We start from the raw sequence: 15,029 nt of genomic DNA, 5'->3' as shown, positions 1-15,029 counted from the left end.
CGATCCGGACGCACGAAATAAAACGTCGCATTTATTGTGCTTTTCAAAACATACATGATGCAACCACAGCGCACACTATACGAAACGTCGAAAACAAGGTATGTGACTAGCCCAAGTTATGCTTTTCGCACGCTGCGCCCGACAAACGCCCCGAGACCGAAAGTGAGCGGTCGCTCACCCACATTTTTATGACGCACAATTATGGAGCGGCGCGTTGGCACACGGGAAGCGGGTGAGAGTGAATGACGAGGGACAATGGAAACTGCGCGACAGCTGGTCAGTGCGGTCTCAGGTTGAGCTATTGTTGCGCACAGGCCGCGCCGACAGAAGCAGCAGGCATGCCAAGAGCGCGGATGAGAAAAACCACGCCGGCTCGCAGGGCCGGGTAATAAAGGGCATGCATTGCCATGAAAGCAACACGCGGGGCCGCGTCCTGCGGCTACAAAGCTCCTCGCAACCGACGACGTCCTTTGAAGGTGGTACTAGTGGCGTTATGGCACGTCTTTTGTGCTCTTCGTGAAAGGCAAGGCCGTTAGCAGGCAGAACAAAAGAATTATATGCTCAAACAAAGCAATGCATGAACCCACTCTACCCTCACACCACTCACTGAACGGTATTTGTTTGCGACAGATGCGCATCCCCATCTAACTAATAATATTTCTTTCAATATTATTTTGGCCGTATAGTGAGCCTGGAGTAAAGAAATAAAGAAAATTATCAAATAAATAACAGTCGCGCTCCGGGCGCGCAGTCACACGACTTTTGGTCTCTGCGCAGCGACCACGGGAAGAGTGCCAACTGCAGGTGCAAATGTCGCAAACTAAAGGCAATGGCGCTTATACACCGGACTGGTTCTCTCAGTGCTGGATGTTGTCGAGTGATATGGGGCAACACTAAGCCGCAACACCCTCCCTGGTCACTGTACAAGCAGAATACGCAAGACGCAGAGGGGATACTCCTGGGAGTGGTACGGCGCCACAAGAGACCGAATTTCAACGCGGGCTGCGTATACTGCTGACTCATGAAACACGCGGAAGTGACACGAAGAAAGAGTCTTCAACAGGAATGTCACCGGTACGTCGCACAAATGCGCAAATGTAGAGGGGAAAACAAGAACAGCTTGCGCACACGCGGGTCAAACGAGCGCGTCCGGAACGCACGTCAGTCACAGGAGGCACTTACATCAGCCCAACCTGCTCCGTACGAACAACATAGAACCAGAGTATAGCAATAGGACAGTCGCTTATCTGCTTCGGAAAAAAAAAAAAAAAAGAAGAAAAACATTCCGCATCCATATGAATTCCGCCTGCCCGAGCGCGACGGCTTCGCAAGGTCGCGCGATTCTCTCAAGTCGCGGCTGTTTTAGACGCCGCGGAAGACTTAGTGAAGCTTCCTCCCAGGATCCACACAATGCACTGAACAAAAAACTATGTAAAATTAGAAGCATTTTTACAGAAACTGTTTGTGGTCATACAGAGAATACCTATTAGTGTTCTTTAATAGAAATCTGTACGAGACAAAAAGAAAAAAATCTGACAATTTCTGTTTTTAAAGGGACACTAAAGAGCAAAACGATTTTTTCTCATATTAGTAAAGTACTCTTTCACGATACCAAAAACACCACGCTTGCGGCGAGAAGACGCTTAGTAAGCGAGAAATCGCGCAAAAACAAAATGTGGGTGGCGACGCCACCTTGAAGTTTCCGCACCAGTCGCCGTGACGTCACATGTTTTGACTGCGCCTACTAGGGACTACGTAGTTCCTAATCGGTCAAAATGAAGTAAGCAGTCCTCTGAGGGGACCATAGACTTAACATACCAAGCTCGCGGTAATTTTATTGAGCCAATGGCGCCAAAATACGATAAATACACTTTCAAATCGGTGACGTCACGCGGGGAGATTTCGGCGCGAAATTTTAAAATGAAGCTTTGAAATTGATTTTCTCCTCTATTAATAAACCTATGATGGCGAAATTAACGACATTAGAGTTCTCAGAGCACAGTTTATCGATCTAAACCGATTCATTGTTTCTCTTTAGTGTCCCTTTAATGTCTGTGCTCTACAGAAGATCGATCACATGTATTTTTTATGCGAAGAACGGCTTTCTATTTGCCACCATCATCGCCTCGTAAACACAGGCGCTCTAACTGCTGAAAAGCCGGCTGTTTTATCATCAATCAACAGGCCGCTTGTTTATCGATACAAATTCATCATTCCGTTCTTGAAGGCATGTAATATCGATTTTGCATTCTGCTGCGTGTCACATGTTACGAAGGCCATGAAAAAGTCAGTGGAGCTGGACAGTTCCGTTGACGACTTTTTCAGTAAGCCCCTGGCCACTGAAATGTCACGAAGTGTTGCGGCCCTAAGCCATACATACTCCTTGCTTCTTAGGTAAAGGCCTGCTGCGTTCAAATAGCGGAGAGCAGGTAAGAAACTGTCCACTCTCCACACACTAATATAGCGACTCATGTCTATATGCAATCAGCAAAGCCTTCTTCCTGGCTACATGTGCCGCTTTTGCAAATAAAGCGCTTGGCTCTACAAGTCAGTGCTCGGTTCTGTGCTGTTTTTCTTCGTCCTGTGCTCCCGTTCTTCTGTACTGTGCCGTTTGAGAAGATGTACCACCGGCTCAATTGAACACGTTGATACAGACAATTAACCGAGGTGTGCTTGCATCAGTGTAGTACCAGAACCATGGTGTCTTTGCGACTCCGGTCAATGTGATCAAGGGGGTGCTTTCGTTATAACGCTTTCGTTAAATTGAAGGTAGTTGAGTGTACGCAGAAGCGTATCTTTTTTAATGAAGAGCGAGTGTATGCTTTCGTAATAACAACATATCTAACAATCTCTGGATATTTCTGGAATACTAAACAGGTGCCTCTTTTTTTCCTTTAGGACAACTCCACTATGAACCTGAAAAAAGGAGCTAAAACACAACGGAACAGTCGCAAACAAAACAGCTTGAACCCCAAGGTGGCATTTCTCATAAGCACATTCAAAGACTACGAATTTTGAACTTTGTTGCATTTCAATAAACTTGTCTGTATTTCACTCCGCCAAGCACTGAATTTAAGGTATTCTAACACACAGCAGTATATGTGTGCTATACAGGGGACTAGCGTTAAACCTGCACAATCACGTGGGACGTGTTCCGATTCCGTACGGCAAACTAACGCAATTAAAAAAAAAAGGCAGCATACTGGCGGCTTCTGTTTGCGAGATTTTCCGTTCTTGCTCTACATACATTGTGGTTTTACGCGACTTTACGACTGTAAACATGAAAACTGTAAAAGTATACAATTCACTTGAATACAACGGTGTCTCGGAATACTGCTTCGGACGCTCCCATCTGTACCTGTCACACGGTGAGAACAACCTGCAGATATGCAGCTGCGACGCCTCTATAGTGCGAACAGGACGACGGATGCTTAGGTGTCTCACGGTGTAGCATTATTTGTTGAAATATCTGACGAAAAAAGACGTTCAGCTAAAAAAATCGTTCAGAATGTCGTCACACCCAACACAACGTTTGAAGACAACTCTCCCTTGTAAGTGCAAAACATTCGTTTGGGACATGCCACGAGAAGAGTAATGCAGTCGCATTTGAATAAATTGGCGGTGTATACTATACGATGAAGAGAGCTTTTCTCGTTAAAAATGACGCTAGTTGGAAGTCTGGCGCTAGTCCTGCGGTTTGTGTTCTTTTCCCATGGCATAATTTGGCCCGCAAATGCCTTCGAATATATGATTCACCACCAACTAGTTCAAACAGAGACTATGCTTGAATAAATGCTGAGTTTTGCCCGAGTGGAAGACCACGTACACCTCGTCGCCGAGCGTGGTGCACAACAACAGCGCTAATTAACACGTCGCGCGTGTGCGAAACTGCGAGGCAGACGAAAATGCAAGAGCGGGAATGTGCGCTCCGAATGTGTCGTGAAGCTCAAGACGCTCAAGCACATTCACGTGTCTTAATGTATTTTCTTTTTCGGACAATAAGCGGAAACTCGCTTGTAAGTAATCTGTCACACATACACACCAACAGTCGATATCGCTGATGACGCGGCCTGGAAAGTAAATGAGTTGTCGTATGAACCACTCTCGGAAAGGCGTTTCAGCTAAGCCCCCACGAATAGTTTCATCGAGGGGAGGCGTTCGGCAGATAGCGCAAAAGTGGCGGTCGCGCGCGTTCCGCAACCGCCAACTGCTTTATCTGGTGTGGAAGGAGCCTCCTGCCGGCTCTCGCTCTTTTCGCCTTTCACGATCAGACTCGGCAGCCGCAGGCACAGAGTGCATACGGTACACATCTAGGACACAAGGACGGCGCGCACCCCCGAGAAACGGGAGGAAACAACAACAATATCCGAGCTGCTGCGGCCTCCACGATGAGCTCCCGAGAAGAGAACTAGACCACGTTTCCTCCTCTTGTCGGCCACCCGCGCCCACGGGCGCCTATTGGTGTGCGCGCCGGACTACCGGCGATATCCAGCGTAGCAGTACCGTCGCCGGTAATACATAACGGCAGACTACGTGACCAACATCACGTTTTCTTTCTTTCGTTCGCGGGATGCCTCCAAATGCACGCCGACTCGGACGAGAGCACGCGCGCGCGTTTCCACCCCTTCCACGCCGCCATTCAAAGCAGGAGTAACACCTCGCAGCTGCGCTACACGAGCTTTCGTGAGTCTTACGTCGTTACAATCTTGAACGGCGCACTACTGAACCCATTCACCTATCTGAAAACGTGCAGCTCCAACTGAAGCGCACTTCTACTCGTTTTGCTTAACCTGTAGGGAGACTGGCTTCCAACGGTTTTACTTATACTTCTTTCTCTCGGTAAACATAAGAAATTCTTGCGGCGTATCCTGGCGATAGGCAATTTCTGCTGCGCGGAACGAGCTCGACGTTAGGTCTCTATCAAACGCTGCGTCCAGACAAACCGTAGCAAAAGGTTAGCGCTTGGGTGCACCGTGGCTAGCGTTAACACGCGACATAGGCATGCAAATAGATTGACGTTCCGAATAAACAAACCGCAATGTTTAAACATCAGCGTGCACAACGTGCAATGCCGTACCGACGGAAATAATAATTTATGGTGGATTAATGCGAACCATCTTTTTCTCGTATGCTTGTACCAGACAGGTGTCGAGCGCCGAAGACGAACAAAAACCTTGACGAGCTCGGAATTCCAGACAGCCGTTAACTCTTTCACTTTGCACCGACCAACATACACGGCGAAATTTTTCCTTCCCGTAATTCAGCTACGAATTCGCTACTGCGACCGGGCATTCAGTTCGTGTCCGAGACGCTACCACATAACACGCAACGCGCGCTGCCATCTTCGCGCTTCCTGCTTCCTTTGCCCCAACGTTCTTTTGTTCCTGTGAGTACGCACCCTGGGGGAAAACGAACTACTGACGAAGCGAAATGAGAAAAATAATGAAGTGAAAGAGGAGAAGGAAAGCTTTTCCTTGCAGACTATGCTTGCAGGCGTGCAGAGTGCACTGGTGCAGTAGAGAATCGCAGTCGAAAAGAGAGCGCTGCAAAGCGACCCTCCAACCAAGGCGTTGTGCACCCGGAACGCGAGGAAATACTCATAGACGGAAAGCACGACTAACGCGAACACTTGCCACCAATTACCGTCCAGTCTAGAAACGTCGTGCACAGGGCAAGAAAACAAAAAAGAAAGGACAGGGCGCAATCAAAAGACTCTTGACTGACGATGGTATACGAACGAACGTTTAACGCCCCCAAAGCCACACTAAGAGAAACGCCCTTTTGCGTTACTCCCCCATCATCGCGATGAGGCCGCTGCGGCCAAGGGATCGGACCCGCGACAGGCGGTGTGCGTTAAAAACGTCGATTCACCTCTGTCTTTTACAATGACGCACCGCTCTGTCACTTTCCTCGTATATGTCGCTACAGTCAACGTTTCGACAATAGGACCTGTCTGCCGTCCATCTTCCTCTGGACTACTCTCTTGTTTGAGTTTCCCCGTACAGAAACGTAACGTCAAGTGATGACAACCACGCCAGCAATCTGTGACAATGTCAGCGAAACTCTCCCAGATCAACGAATGGCGAATGCTTGCGATGTCTGGCCCAGCAGCGTTTCTCCATTTTTTTCAGCGCGTCTTTCAGGCAATAATAATAATAATAATAATAATAATAATAATAATAATAATAATAATAATAATAATAATAATAATAATAATACATGAAAGAGGTTTTTCTCGCGTCTTATTTCTTTCTCGGAGAACTATCCCTTCCAACCATTATTTTTGTGTAGCGGAGCAAAGCGCACAAGGCGGACATGAACAATGGAAAGCGAGCTAGTTGAGGCATGCGCTGATGGAGAGAGGTCGAGAAGAGTGAGCGTGACAAACCACTGCCTGCATTCTTGCGCACGCAGTTGGGTACATGTGCCCCTCCGCCCATTGGCGAAGCCTCGCCAGGGCCGAAGCTGCAAGGGGAGAGGGCGCAGTTTACTCAACGCGATCGGGCAGCGTCACTTTCGTGCACCAATGCCGCGTGATCGTAGTACGCACGCACATACGGCACGCATTTGAACCAGCTGTCTCACCGCTCACTGATTGCGCCAGCTGCGTTCGCAGGCGCCCCGGGACAGGTGAGACGCGCACACAAGGTCGGAATGCGCCCGCCCTTTGCACTCATCCGGAGTACCAAGGGCGGCAACCGTTGCCTTCCGCACGGGCACTGCGTCCCCGGAATGGAAAATCAGTGCCCGCAGCTTTTCAGAATGAGTGGTATACCTACCGGCTCGAGAGAGTGCTTCGAGAGGCAGCCCGCCCCCTCGTGGCACCGGTTATCTGCACTATATGAGGCGACACGCGATTATGTCCTTTATCTGTGACCGAACGCATAGCAATCGGAATGGTCTTGGATTTTCTGCTCCGTACGCAACAAATTATATAATTTCATGATAACAGCAATCGAATGAGAAGTTCAAGTACGTTTTGACGATCTAATATACAGCATTTCAGTCAACTCTCTATATCGTCCTAGCATTTTTACGAAACAAAATTGAACTGGCGATAGTGTGTCGATTGCGACACAGATCGCGATCTGCCCAGACAAGTAGCCCGTTCGCGCTGAGTGGTCTTCAAAGACGTATTTTATAATAATAACAATAATAATAATAACTGGGGTTTTACGTGCTAAAACCACAATATGATTACGAGGCACGCCGTCTATAGTGGAGGGCTCCGGGAATTTCGACCATCTGGAGTTCTTTAACGTGCACTGACATCGCACAGTACACGGGCGTCTAAAATTTCGCCTGCACCGAAATGCGACCGCCGCGGCCGAGATTGAACCGGCGACCTGCGGGTCAGCAGCCGAGCGCCGCATAGTCACTGTAGCACCGCTGTGAAAAAAAAAAAAAAAAAAGTATTTGCGAACGGCTTCGAAGTAAATTAGTAATGACGACGCATACGCACGTGGCGTGCTTCTAAACCTATTTCACCCTGTACACAAACTCCGAAGCGATGCCATTCGTACAGAAAACGAGAATATGAGCATCGGTGCGCGGCCGTTGGTAGAATGCAACGCAACTGCAAGCGCGTATGCGTTGACGAGGGCGTATTCAACATCGTTGCGGGATCTCTTCGCAGGAAAGCCTTGAAAATACTTCGAGAAACAGCTGCTCGGCAAAATCAATCCGAACGAAAATAAGCGGCACGTACGAGGGAAGGTCAAGCTCGATGCGCCGCTTATATCGTCAAGAATTGTAATAAACGTTAAAGAGAGTAACACAGGAAGTATTCGACTATACACTTCCGTTTTCACTCAATTACGCTTTGAGCCTGTCAGTGGTAAGTGAAATCAATTACATGTAAATGTAATCGGTTACGTTTTTTTTTTTTTTTTTGTAAGGTGTACACGACTCCCGGCCGGTGAAAGCAAAATGGCGGAGCCATGATCGAGAGCAGCACAACAGAAAAAGCGAGAAATAATGACGCCGACTTCAGCTCATTCCGCAGACGCATGGTCAATTTTACTCGACCATCGATCAGCAGACCGTCGAAAACAAGTTGCCTCTTCCAGGAACTACGTCATCATCAAACTGGCACACTTTCGTTATAATGAAAATGCCAGAATTATGAAGAAAAAAAAAAGAGCTCGCTAAATCAGTCTTATCGACTTCCTTTCTTGTGACATTAAAGAATGGACAAATCGCCTCTTTCCTAGCGACGACGAACAGCTGATCGTTCCATTCCGAGTTTCGGCACCAACCTCAAGATAGACGCGGTTCGCACGGCGCCAGCTGAGACATTTGCAGCTTTGACAGCTGCCGAAAAACACGGCGGCAGCGCCAGACCTAACAGCGCTAGCGCTTACGTCACAACAACGCAGCACGCCAGCCTTGCTTTTCTGGCGCGTTATTTTTCACCCACGCCGAAGTTGGCATACGTGGCAGCCTCCATATTGCTATCGGAATGGCAGCCGCAGTTCCACCTCTGAACAGGCGTTCTTCCGCTTGCCGTGGGCCCCTTGGGGAATCTGAAATGCGGCTGCGTCCACGTGTGGTCAGACGTTTTTTAGGACTATCAAGGTGGTTTCTTTTATTTATTATTCGGTATCGGTGGTAAGGCAATACTTACCGACTACCTCGCTCCCACTTAACAGCTGAGCGAGGCAGTCGGTAATTTTCAGTTAGTAGAACCACTGCGAAAAATGCAATGAAATAAGAAAGTCACACACTGAAAGGCGAAGATTCGAAAGATGTCTGTCTTGGTTTCACAAACGAAAGGGTAAGCCACAAAAGCGACGCTGCTGACACGGACGACTACACCCTTGAAGAAGGAGCCAGTGTGATTCCCAAACATCTGGTATTTCAAATAAGTACTTGGTTAAGTGCCATTGAGATTTTCGGACTACAAGGTCCATCGGAGAAAATACCAAAGGTCCAACAGTCCAAATCAGCTTAAGATACCGCAGAGACGTGACGACGCGTGAACGGCGTTTTGAGCGTGCGCATGGCCCCCCGAAAAAAATCCTGGCTACGTGCCTGTTAGAGACAAAAGCACGGTTGTACCGATATAACCCTTCACATTGTCCGGCAGTGCGAATGCAGTATAGAGCAAAGAGGCGGTAGCCAATGAAGGAAATAAAACATGGTCAGAATAGAAGTACCGCCTTTTTGCGCTGCCTGCAGCAAGCCTACTCAAACGGTCAGACGCTGTCCTTTCCGGCTGGCAAGGTAGGCGTTCATAGGCTTTTATGAATACGCATCTCCGTTCGAGAAATGTGCTTTCTCCTCTATCCTTTTCTTTTTTTACCGGAAACTGGTGGAAGGATAATCCTATAACAGACCGAAGGCTTCACCTTTTACTGAATGACGGCTGCCAAGCTTCAGGTATAGAGCTGTGGAGCGAGACAGTGTGAGAAAAAGCGATCGAGTCTAAACCTGACGGATAAGAAGGCATGACTAGCGCATTTTCTAACGCATGAAGTCGGGAAAAATACCGGACACTAATGTGACCGTGCATAAAAAAACTATAACAGAAAAAAAAATCCGAGAAACGCATGCTATATCTGCCTTATTACCTAAAAGAAAACGTTCTTTCGAAATAAAAAGTGTCACGCCCTTCGGTATCAAGCATTAAAAGTGGCATACTGATTAATTGCTCTTGTGAAACGCATGCTATATGTGCCTTATTACCTGAAAATGTTCTTTCGAAAGAAAAGAAACAGTGTCACGCCCTTCGGTATCAAGCATTAAAAGTGACATACTGATTAATTGCTCTTGTGAAACATACTGTCGCGAATTTTGCTACTCTATAGGGTCCCTATTAAAAGAGGAAAGGAAGGGTTTTTTTCTTTTTTTTTTTTCCCTTAGTGTCGAAACTGCAACGCTTGTATATACATCGCTGTGACGTCACGGTTTTCAAAATATTGTTTCGTATTTTGCGCGTGTTGGTTGAATAAAAGCTCCCGAAATCTGCCATATTGAGTCTCTGGCTCTTTTATAACATAACGTATTCCACATTTACTGATGAAAAACGATATAGGTCCTAGCAAAACCTGTAAAAATTTGTGACGTCACGACAAGCTAGTGCGTTACTTCGAGCCTGCGTCGCTGCCCATATTTTTTGGTCCTTCCAGCTTCCCAAGCGCCTTCTTGCGATAAGGGTAGTGATTTGTTTTTCTTTCTCTAGGACTGCAAATTACTATTACAACAGAAATAATTTTGCTATTTATGACTCCTAAAACGCAGTCACTGCAAAAATCATCACCCTGAAGCGCTTGATATATCCATTTTCAAAGAAAGTTCTCGTAGGCAGCAATAAAGAATATAGTTGCATCTAAGTAGCCTGATGCATTTTCCATTGCGCCCAAAGATACATACGTAATATTGGATAATGAGTGACTAGTGAGCCAGCAAAGTAAATCGAGTTTCTTCGTGCTTGAACTCGATATTGTGCGAAACTCGCCCGCGTTACGCTAACTATAGCAAAAGTTGAAACCATACCTTAAAAAAAAAAGTAATACGGTGACGAAGAGCCGTCGCGCTGTTTCGATACTCCTTTGATCAGGGGTTGTAAGTATGCTTTCAATAAATCAAGGGTACCCTTGACCAGCTGCGAAGTGCTACTCCTCCCACCCCTTTCTCTTGAACGCGTGGTAACAATTGATGAACCACTACGACGAAATGTTGAAAACAGCGCTAGCGAAAAACGGAAGCAGGAAAACTACCAACTCTTACGTTTGTGCGTATTTTCCGCGCAAGATTGGGGTACACACTACGAAAACTTTCACCAACACACACACCGAGTTTCGCGAACATTCTACGATACGCTGCGCACCTTTTCGGCAACCTGTGACTGACATTACGTAGCAAAGCATACTTTGCCGCTTTGAGATATGAAATGTCAACGGGCGCACTTAATTAGGCGCGCGTTTGGTCCTGCATGCATGTTTATGACACATATGCGCAGCCTATGTGTCATAGCCTTGAGACATTTATCTCAAGTCGAAAACGCACGTTGACAATAGCTCCGCCGCCAAGTACACGTCATGGCAGGTTCGACAAGAATAATCTTCAACGTAAAGATTAACGTGACCGAACTCACTAAAATAAAAGTGATCGGAAGCGACTGATATTTTCCGCGACACAGTACTGTTCTACCCGTGGTTCTACTAATCCATACGCCCTGAAGAAAGCGGCTGTATTTTGCATAATTTGGTTACACAAGCCATGATGCTGGGAATCTATTGCTCCGGCAGCAGCAAGTTTACTTCATATTTTTTTCAACACATTCATCAGGGTATCACGCGACAGCTGGGTAATGCTCACGCAATCAGGACATCCCCACGTTACTGTAGTTTTGCAAACAGCGTCCGGTTATGCTTGCACTGGTTCACAAAACGGATAGTGCTTAGAAATAAACTACTCTCTTTCAAACGCAGTGTCGATTATACGAGTACTTTTCATAGGTAAACAAAGCAAAATTCGATGAGCATACATCAAGTCGATCCCTGCAATGTTGAGCGAACATCATTTCACATTCTTGTGTGAGACAGTTTCCTAAAACGAAAGTGCCTTGACGCAGGTAGTAAGGAGAGACACTCAAATTACAGTTTGTAAACACGCCTATATCGCGAAATCCGGTGGGTTGGGCACACGCTGTTACATGGCTAAAATATTTAGTAAGCAGGATCAGAACTTCAAAATCCCGACAGTACAGCATGTAAACTAGATAGAGCTGTCAAGTCACTGCTATTAGATGATGCGATGAACAATAAGTAAGACTCACCCTAGAAGCCAGACGACGATGCAGAAAGCGAAAGACTTTATCGCCATCCCGAATTTTTGGTCATCGCAGCTTTGGTCATGCTGGCGTCAACGCACAAGGAATTTCGATACCCCTAAGTAGTCGCACGCATCACCGGAGTACTTCACCAACAACCGTGGGAGCTGTGACAGACAAGACTGACGTGTATTAAGAGCGTCCTTGCGGCGCCTGCAAAGGCTTTGAACATTGGTTCGCGCAGCACGTAGGTTCGTCGCACTGCTGGTAGCTTGGGGAAGAGAGAGGGCTATGACGTCTTCGTACCTTGGCGGTGCTGTGCGTTGAGCCTCGTCATAACACTGGTCTCGACAAGCAGGAACAACGCCTAACGGTCAAGTTCGTGGGTAAGGTACCGAGCATGTTACGAGTGACAAAAGTTGCGCGGGCAGGGCCTAATTTCCATCACTTTTCTCTAGCACTTTTGCTCTCGAAAGCTACCGGCCTACCCAAGACGATTGCAACGGTTGCAAACCAACGCCTCCGAATTTCCTGACAGCTAGCGCCACCTTTGAAGAGCAAGCGTGACTAAAGAGTGTTTACGCATTATAAAAAAAGTTGAAACGAAATAAATTTATGTGCTAAGAAATATTTCCAATAAAAATAATGCGCGGGACTGGTTTTTTTTTGTAACTAAAGAGGAAGGTAATATTGCGCACGGTGCATTACTTGGTTGCTTGGCTACAGATGGCGCGGTCAGTCAAAAGAGTCTCAGTACCGCGAAATTTAAACAACAGAACGTAATCGCACGACACATTTGAACGATTTCATAACGTTCTCAAGAGATTGAGACTACATCCTGCCTTCCTTACATAGAATCTTTCACAAGCCTCTCATCGTAGTACGCAAGAGTGTTGAACCACTTAGTTTGTTTAACGCTATCTCCGTCGCGTGCGGTGAAGGGTGGCTGTAGCGCACTTCGCCTGGCTTATCAACAGAAGACACCTTCAGGATTCAGCTTTTCTGGACACATAACATAAAGCGCCTCATGCGCTCGCAACGCGTAGCTAGCGGTTTGAGCGAGTTTTTGCAAAAAATTAAGCATACAGAGCACGGTGATAGAATACCGCCGGGTTCAAAGCGAAATTAAAAAAAAAAAAAAGCGCAAACGACATAGAGCTTCTAAAAAACAAATCGGGCGATACGAATGCAGCAACCATGTGCAAAGCGCACTTTTGTTTACAGAGCTGTAAGCCTGGAAACGACGAAATTTTTTACTCATTTTTTTTTTCGCGACAGAAACGACCCTTGTAATAAATCGTAATGGTCAATGAAAAACGCGCAATCTGGACCACGGCCGCCTGGATCGGGGGGCGCGAAGGCCGCCGCGCGCGCCAATGATCCAGGCGGCCGTGTCCGGACATCTAGCTTTAGATACATGCAGCTTTCCACTTGCCGCACTTGAAGCACTGCAGTAGAAGAAGAAGAAGAAGTTGGAACGATGAAGTTAAATTTCTATCAACACATGTCTATTATTTTGACGCCTCGAAAACTGCCTTCAACCGAAATTAGTGCAATCATCATAACAGATTCTCTTTCGGTATGTACAGCACTTACAGCTTCAGAACAATCACGAGCCCTAATGACTTTGCGCACATTAGTACCGCCACAGCTGAAACTCCTGAAATCATTGTGGGTCCCAGGTCACTGCGGGATACAATTAAATGAACTGGCCCATTCTTTATCCCGGACTTCCCTTGATGGACCAATAATTTCAGTACTCCCAGAAGTAGAATACATAGCAGCGATCAGATATAGAAAATTAGCAGTTTGTGCAGATATGATGGAAACTATAACTAAATGGACAGAATATCAGCATCTTAAATTTCCATGGAAACCTCAGTGGAGTCAATCTAGAAAGTTTGAAATTATTATTACCAAATTTCGATGCCGTGTCCCCTCATTAAACTTATATTTACACACAGCTGGTCTGGCGATATCATCCCTTTGCCCATTTTGCGAAGAAACAGCATCTATTGAACATTATTTTATATCATGTCCCAACTATTCAATAATCAGGAAAAGACTTCTGGTTATTCCGTTTGCGACGATTGGTTTAACTACATAAAATGTTCTAAATTTCGGTGCCTCTGTTTTGGGACATTGCCACAGAGATGTTTTTGATGCTGTGTGTAATTTCATTCTAGCCACTAGACGTATCCCAACATAACGTCTACTTTAAGAAATGTTGAAAAAATACTCGTGAAATATTATAAAATGTGATTAAAGGTAAGACATACAGTCGAATTTGGTCGGGTCAGGTAAACTCAGCTGTCCGGTCGACTCAAAATTTCAGACTTCCGTTATTGTAATAGCTCTTATTTCCTCCCCCTCCCCCTTTTTCAATTTCATCTGATTTTTTTACCTCACTTTATTGCTCTTTATCTTTGTAATTTTTTTCTACTTTAGTGATAGGGAGATAACCAATTAATTTAGTTATCATCCATAGGCTACAATACGTCTTTTTGACCAATCCCACAAAGTGGGTATGTGCCAAACTTGGTAGGCTACAAGCAAGCAAGCAAGCAAGCAAACAAACAAACAAACAAACAAACAAACAAACAACCAAACAAACAAACAAACAAACAAACAGGTAGGTCTGCTCAGGAACTTTCTCCATTGTGCGCATTCTGTGGTGAGCTGGAAACTATTGATCATGTCTCTCTCACCTGCAGGCGATATACTACAGCACGAAAAACCCTTTTGGAAACACCTTTACGTGCTATTGGAATGAATTTATTTGTGCCTGTGACTTTGTCTTTTGGAGCCTCTATTTCTGGGTTCTCCAATGCGAAGGTTTGCGTGGCTGTGCGGAATTACCTCAATGAAACCAATCGGTTAACTAGCTAATCCATATTATTATCCTTCTGTGTCGACACATGTATATATTTTAAAAATTAGGGCATTGATTTATTTTATTTTATTATTACTATTTTTTTACATATTTGATCGAGCGCCAAAATTTTCTATAAAATTTGTAATGTTTCTATTCTGTAACCTCCCTTCTAAAGTACTATAAGGTTTTGTAAAATCACTCAATTATTGGCCAATCCTCCACAGTGGGTGTGGGCCACAGTTGAAAGAGAGCAAGAACAAGAACAGCTGTGGTTCTGGTTCCTTCGCGGATCGATAGTTTTCTTTACATTATGGTGCCGAAAAACCCCGTGCGGATACGTCTACTTCTACGCACGACTCAAGGGGACCTTCTACTCGA

The 15,029-nt window shown here is 45.9% G+C and overlaps 1 protein-coding gene across 2 annotated transcripts in view; it reads right to left on the bottom strand.

Annotated features, from left to right (window-relative positions):
* The window catches only part of LOC119401429 (SUN domain-containing ossification factor), a 94,346-nt gene extending 82,078 nt beyond the window's left edge, over positions 1-12,268 (bottom strand). The window contains exon 1 of one of the 2 annotated variants that reach the window (XM_049417425.1): positions 11,783-12,268. In XM_049417425.1, the coding sequence (XP_049273382.1) occupies positions 11,783-11,829 (47 nt within the window). In that variant the 5' untranslated portion in view covers positions 11,830-12,268. The remainder of the gene's footprint in view (positions 1-11,782) is intronic. The other variant, XM_037668243.2, reaches the window with a different exon arrangement.
* Positions 12,269-15,029: the final 2,761 nt, after the last annotated feature.

Source organism: Rhipicephalus sanguineus, chromosome 1 (assembly GCF_013339695.2).
Source record: "Rhipicephalus sanguineus isolate Rsan-2018 chromosome 1, BIME_Rsan_1.4, whole genome shotgun sequence".
NCBI lineage: Eukaryota > Metazoa > Arthropoda > Arachnida > Ixodida > Ixodidae > Rhipicephalus > Rhipicephalus sanguineus.
The sequence above is the reverse complement of the archived record's forward strand: the minus strand, read 5'-3'. Positions and strand labels throughout refer to the sequence as shown.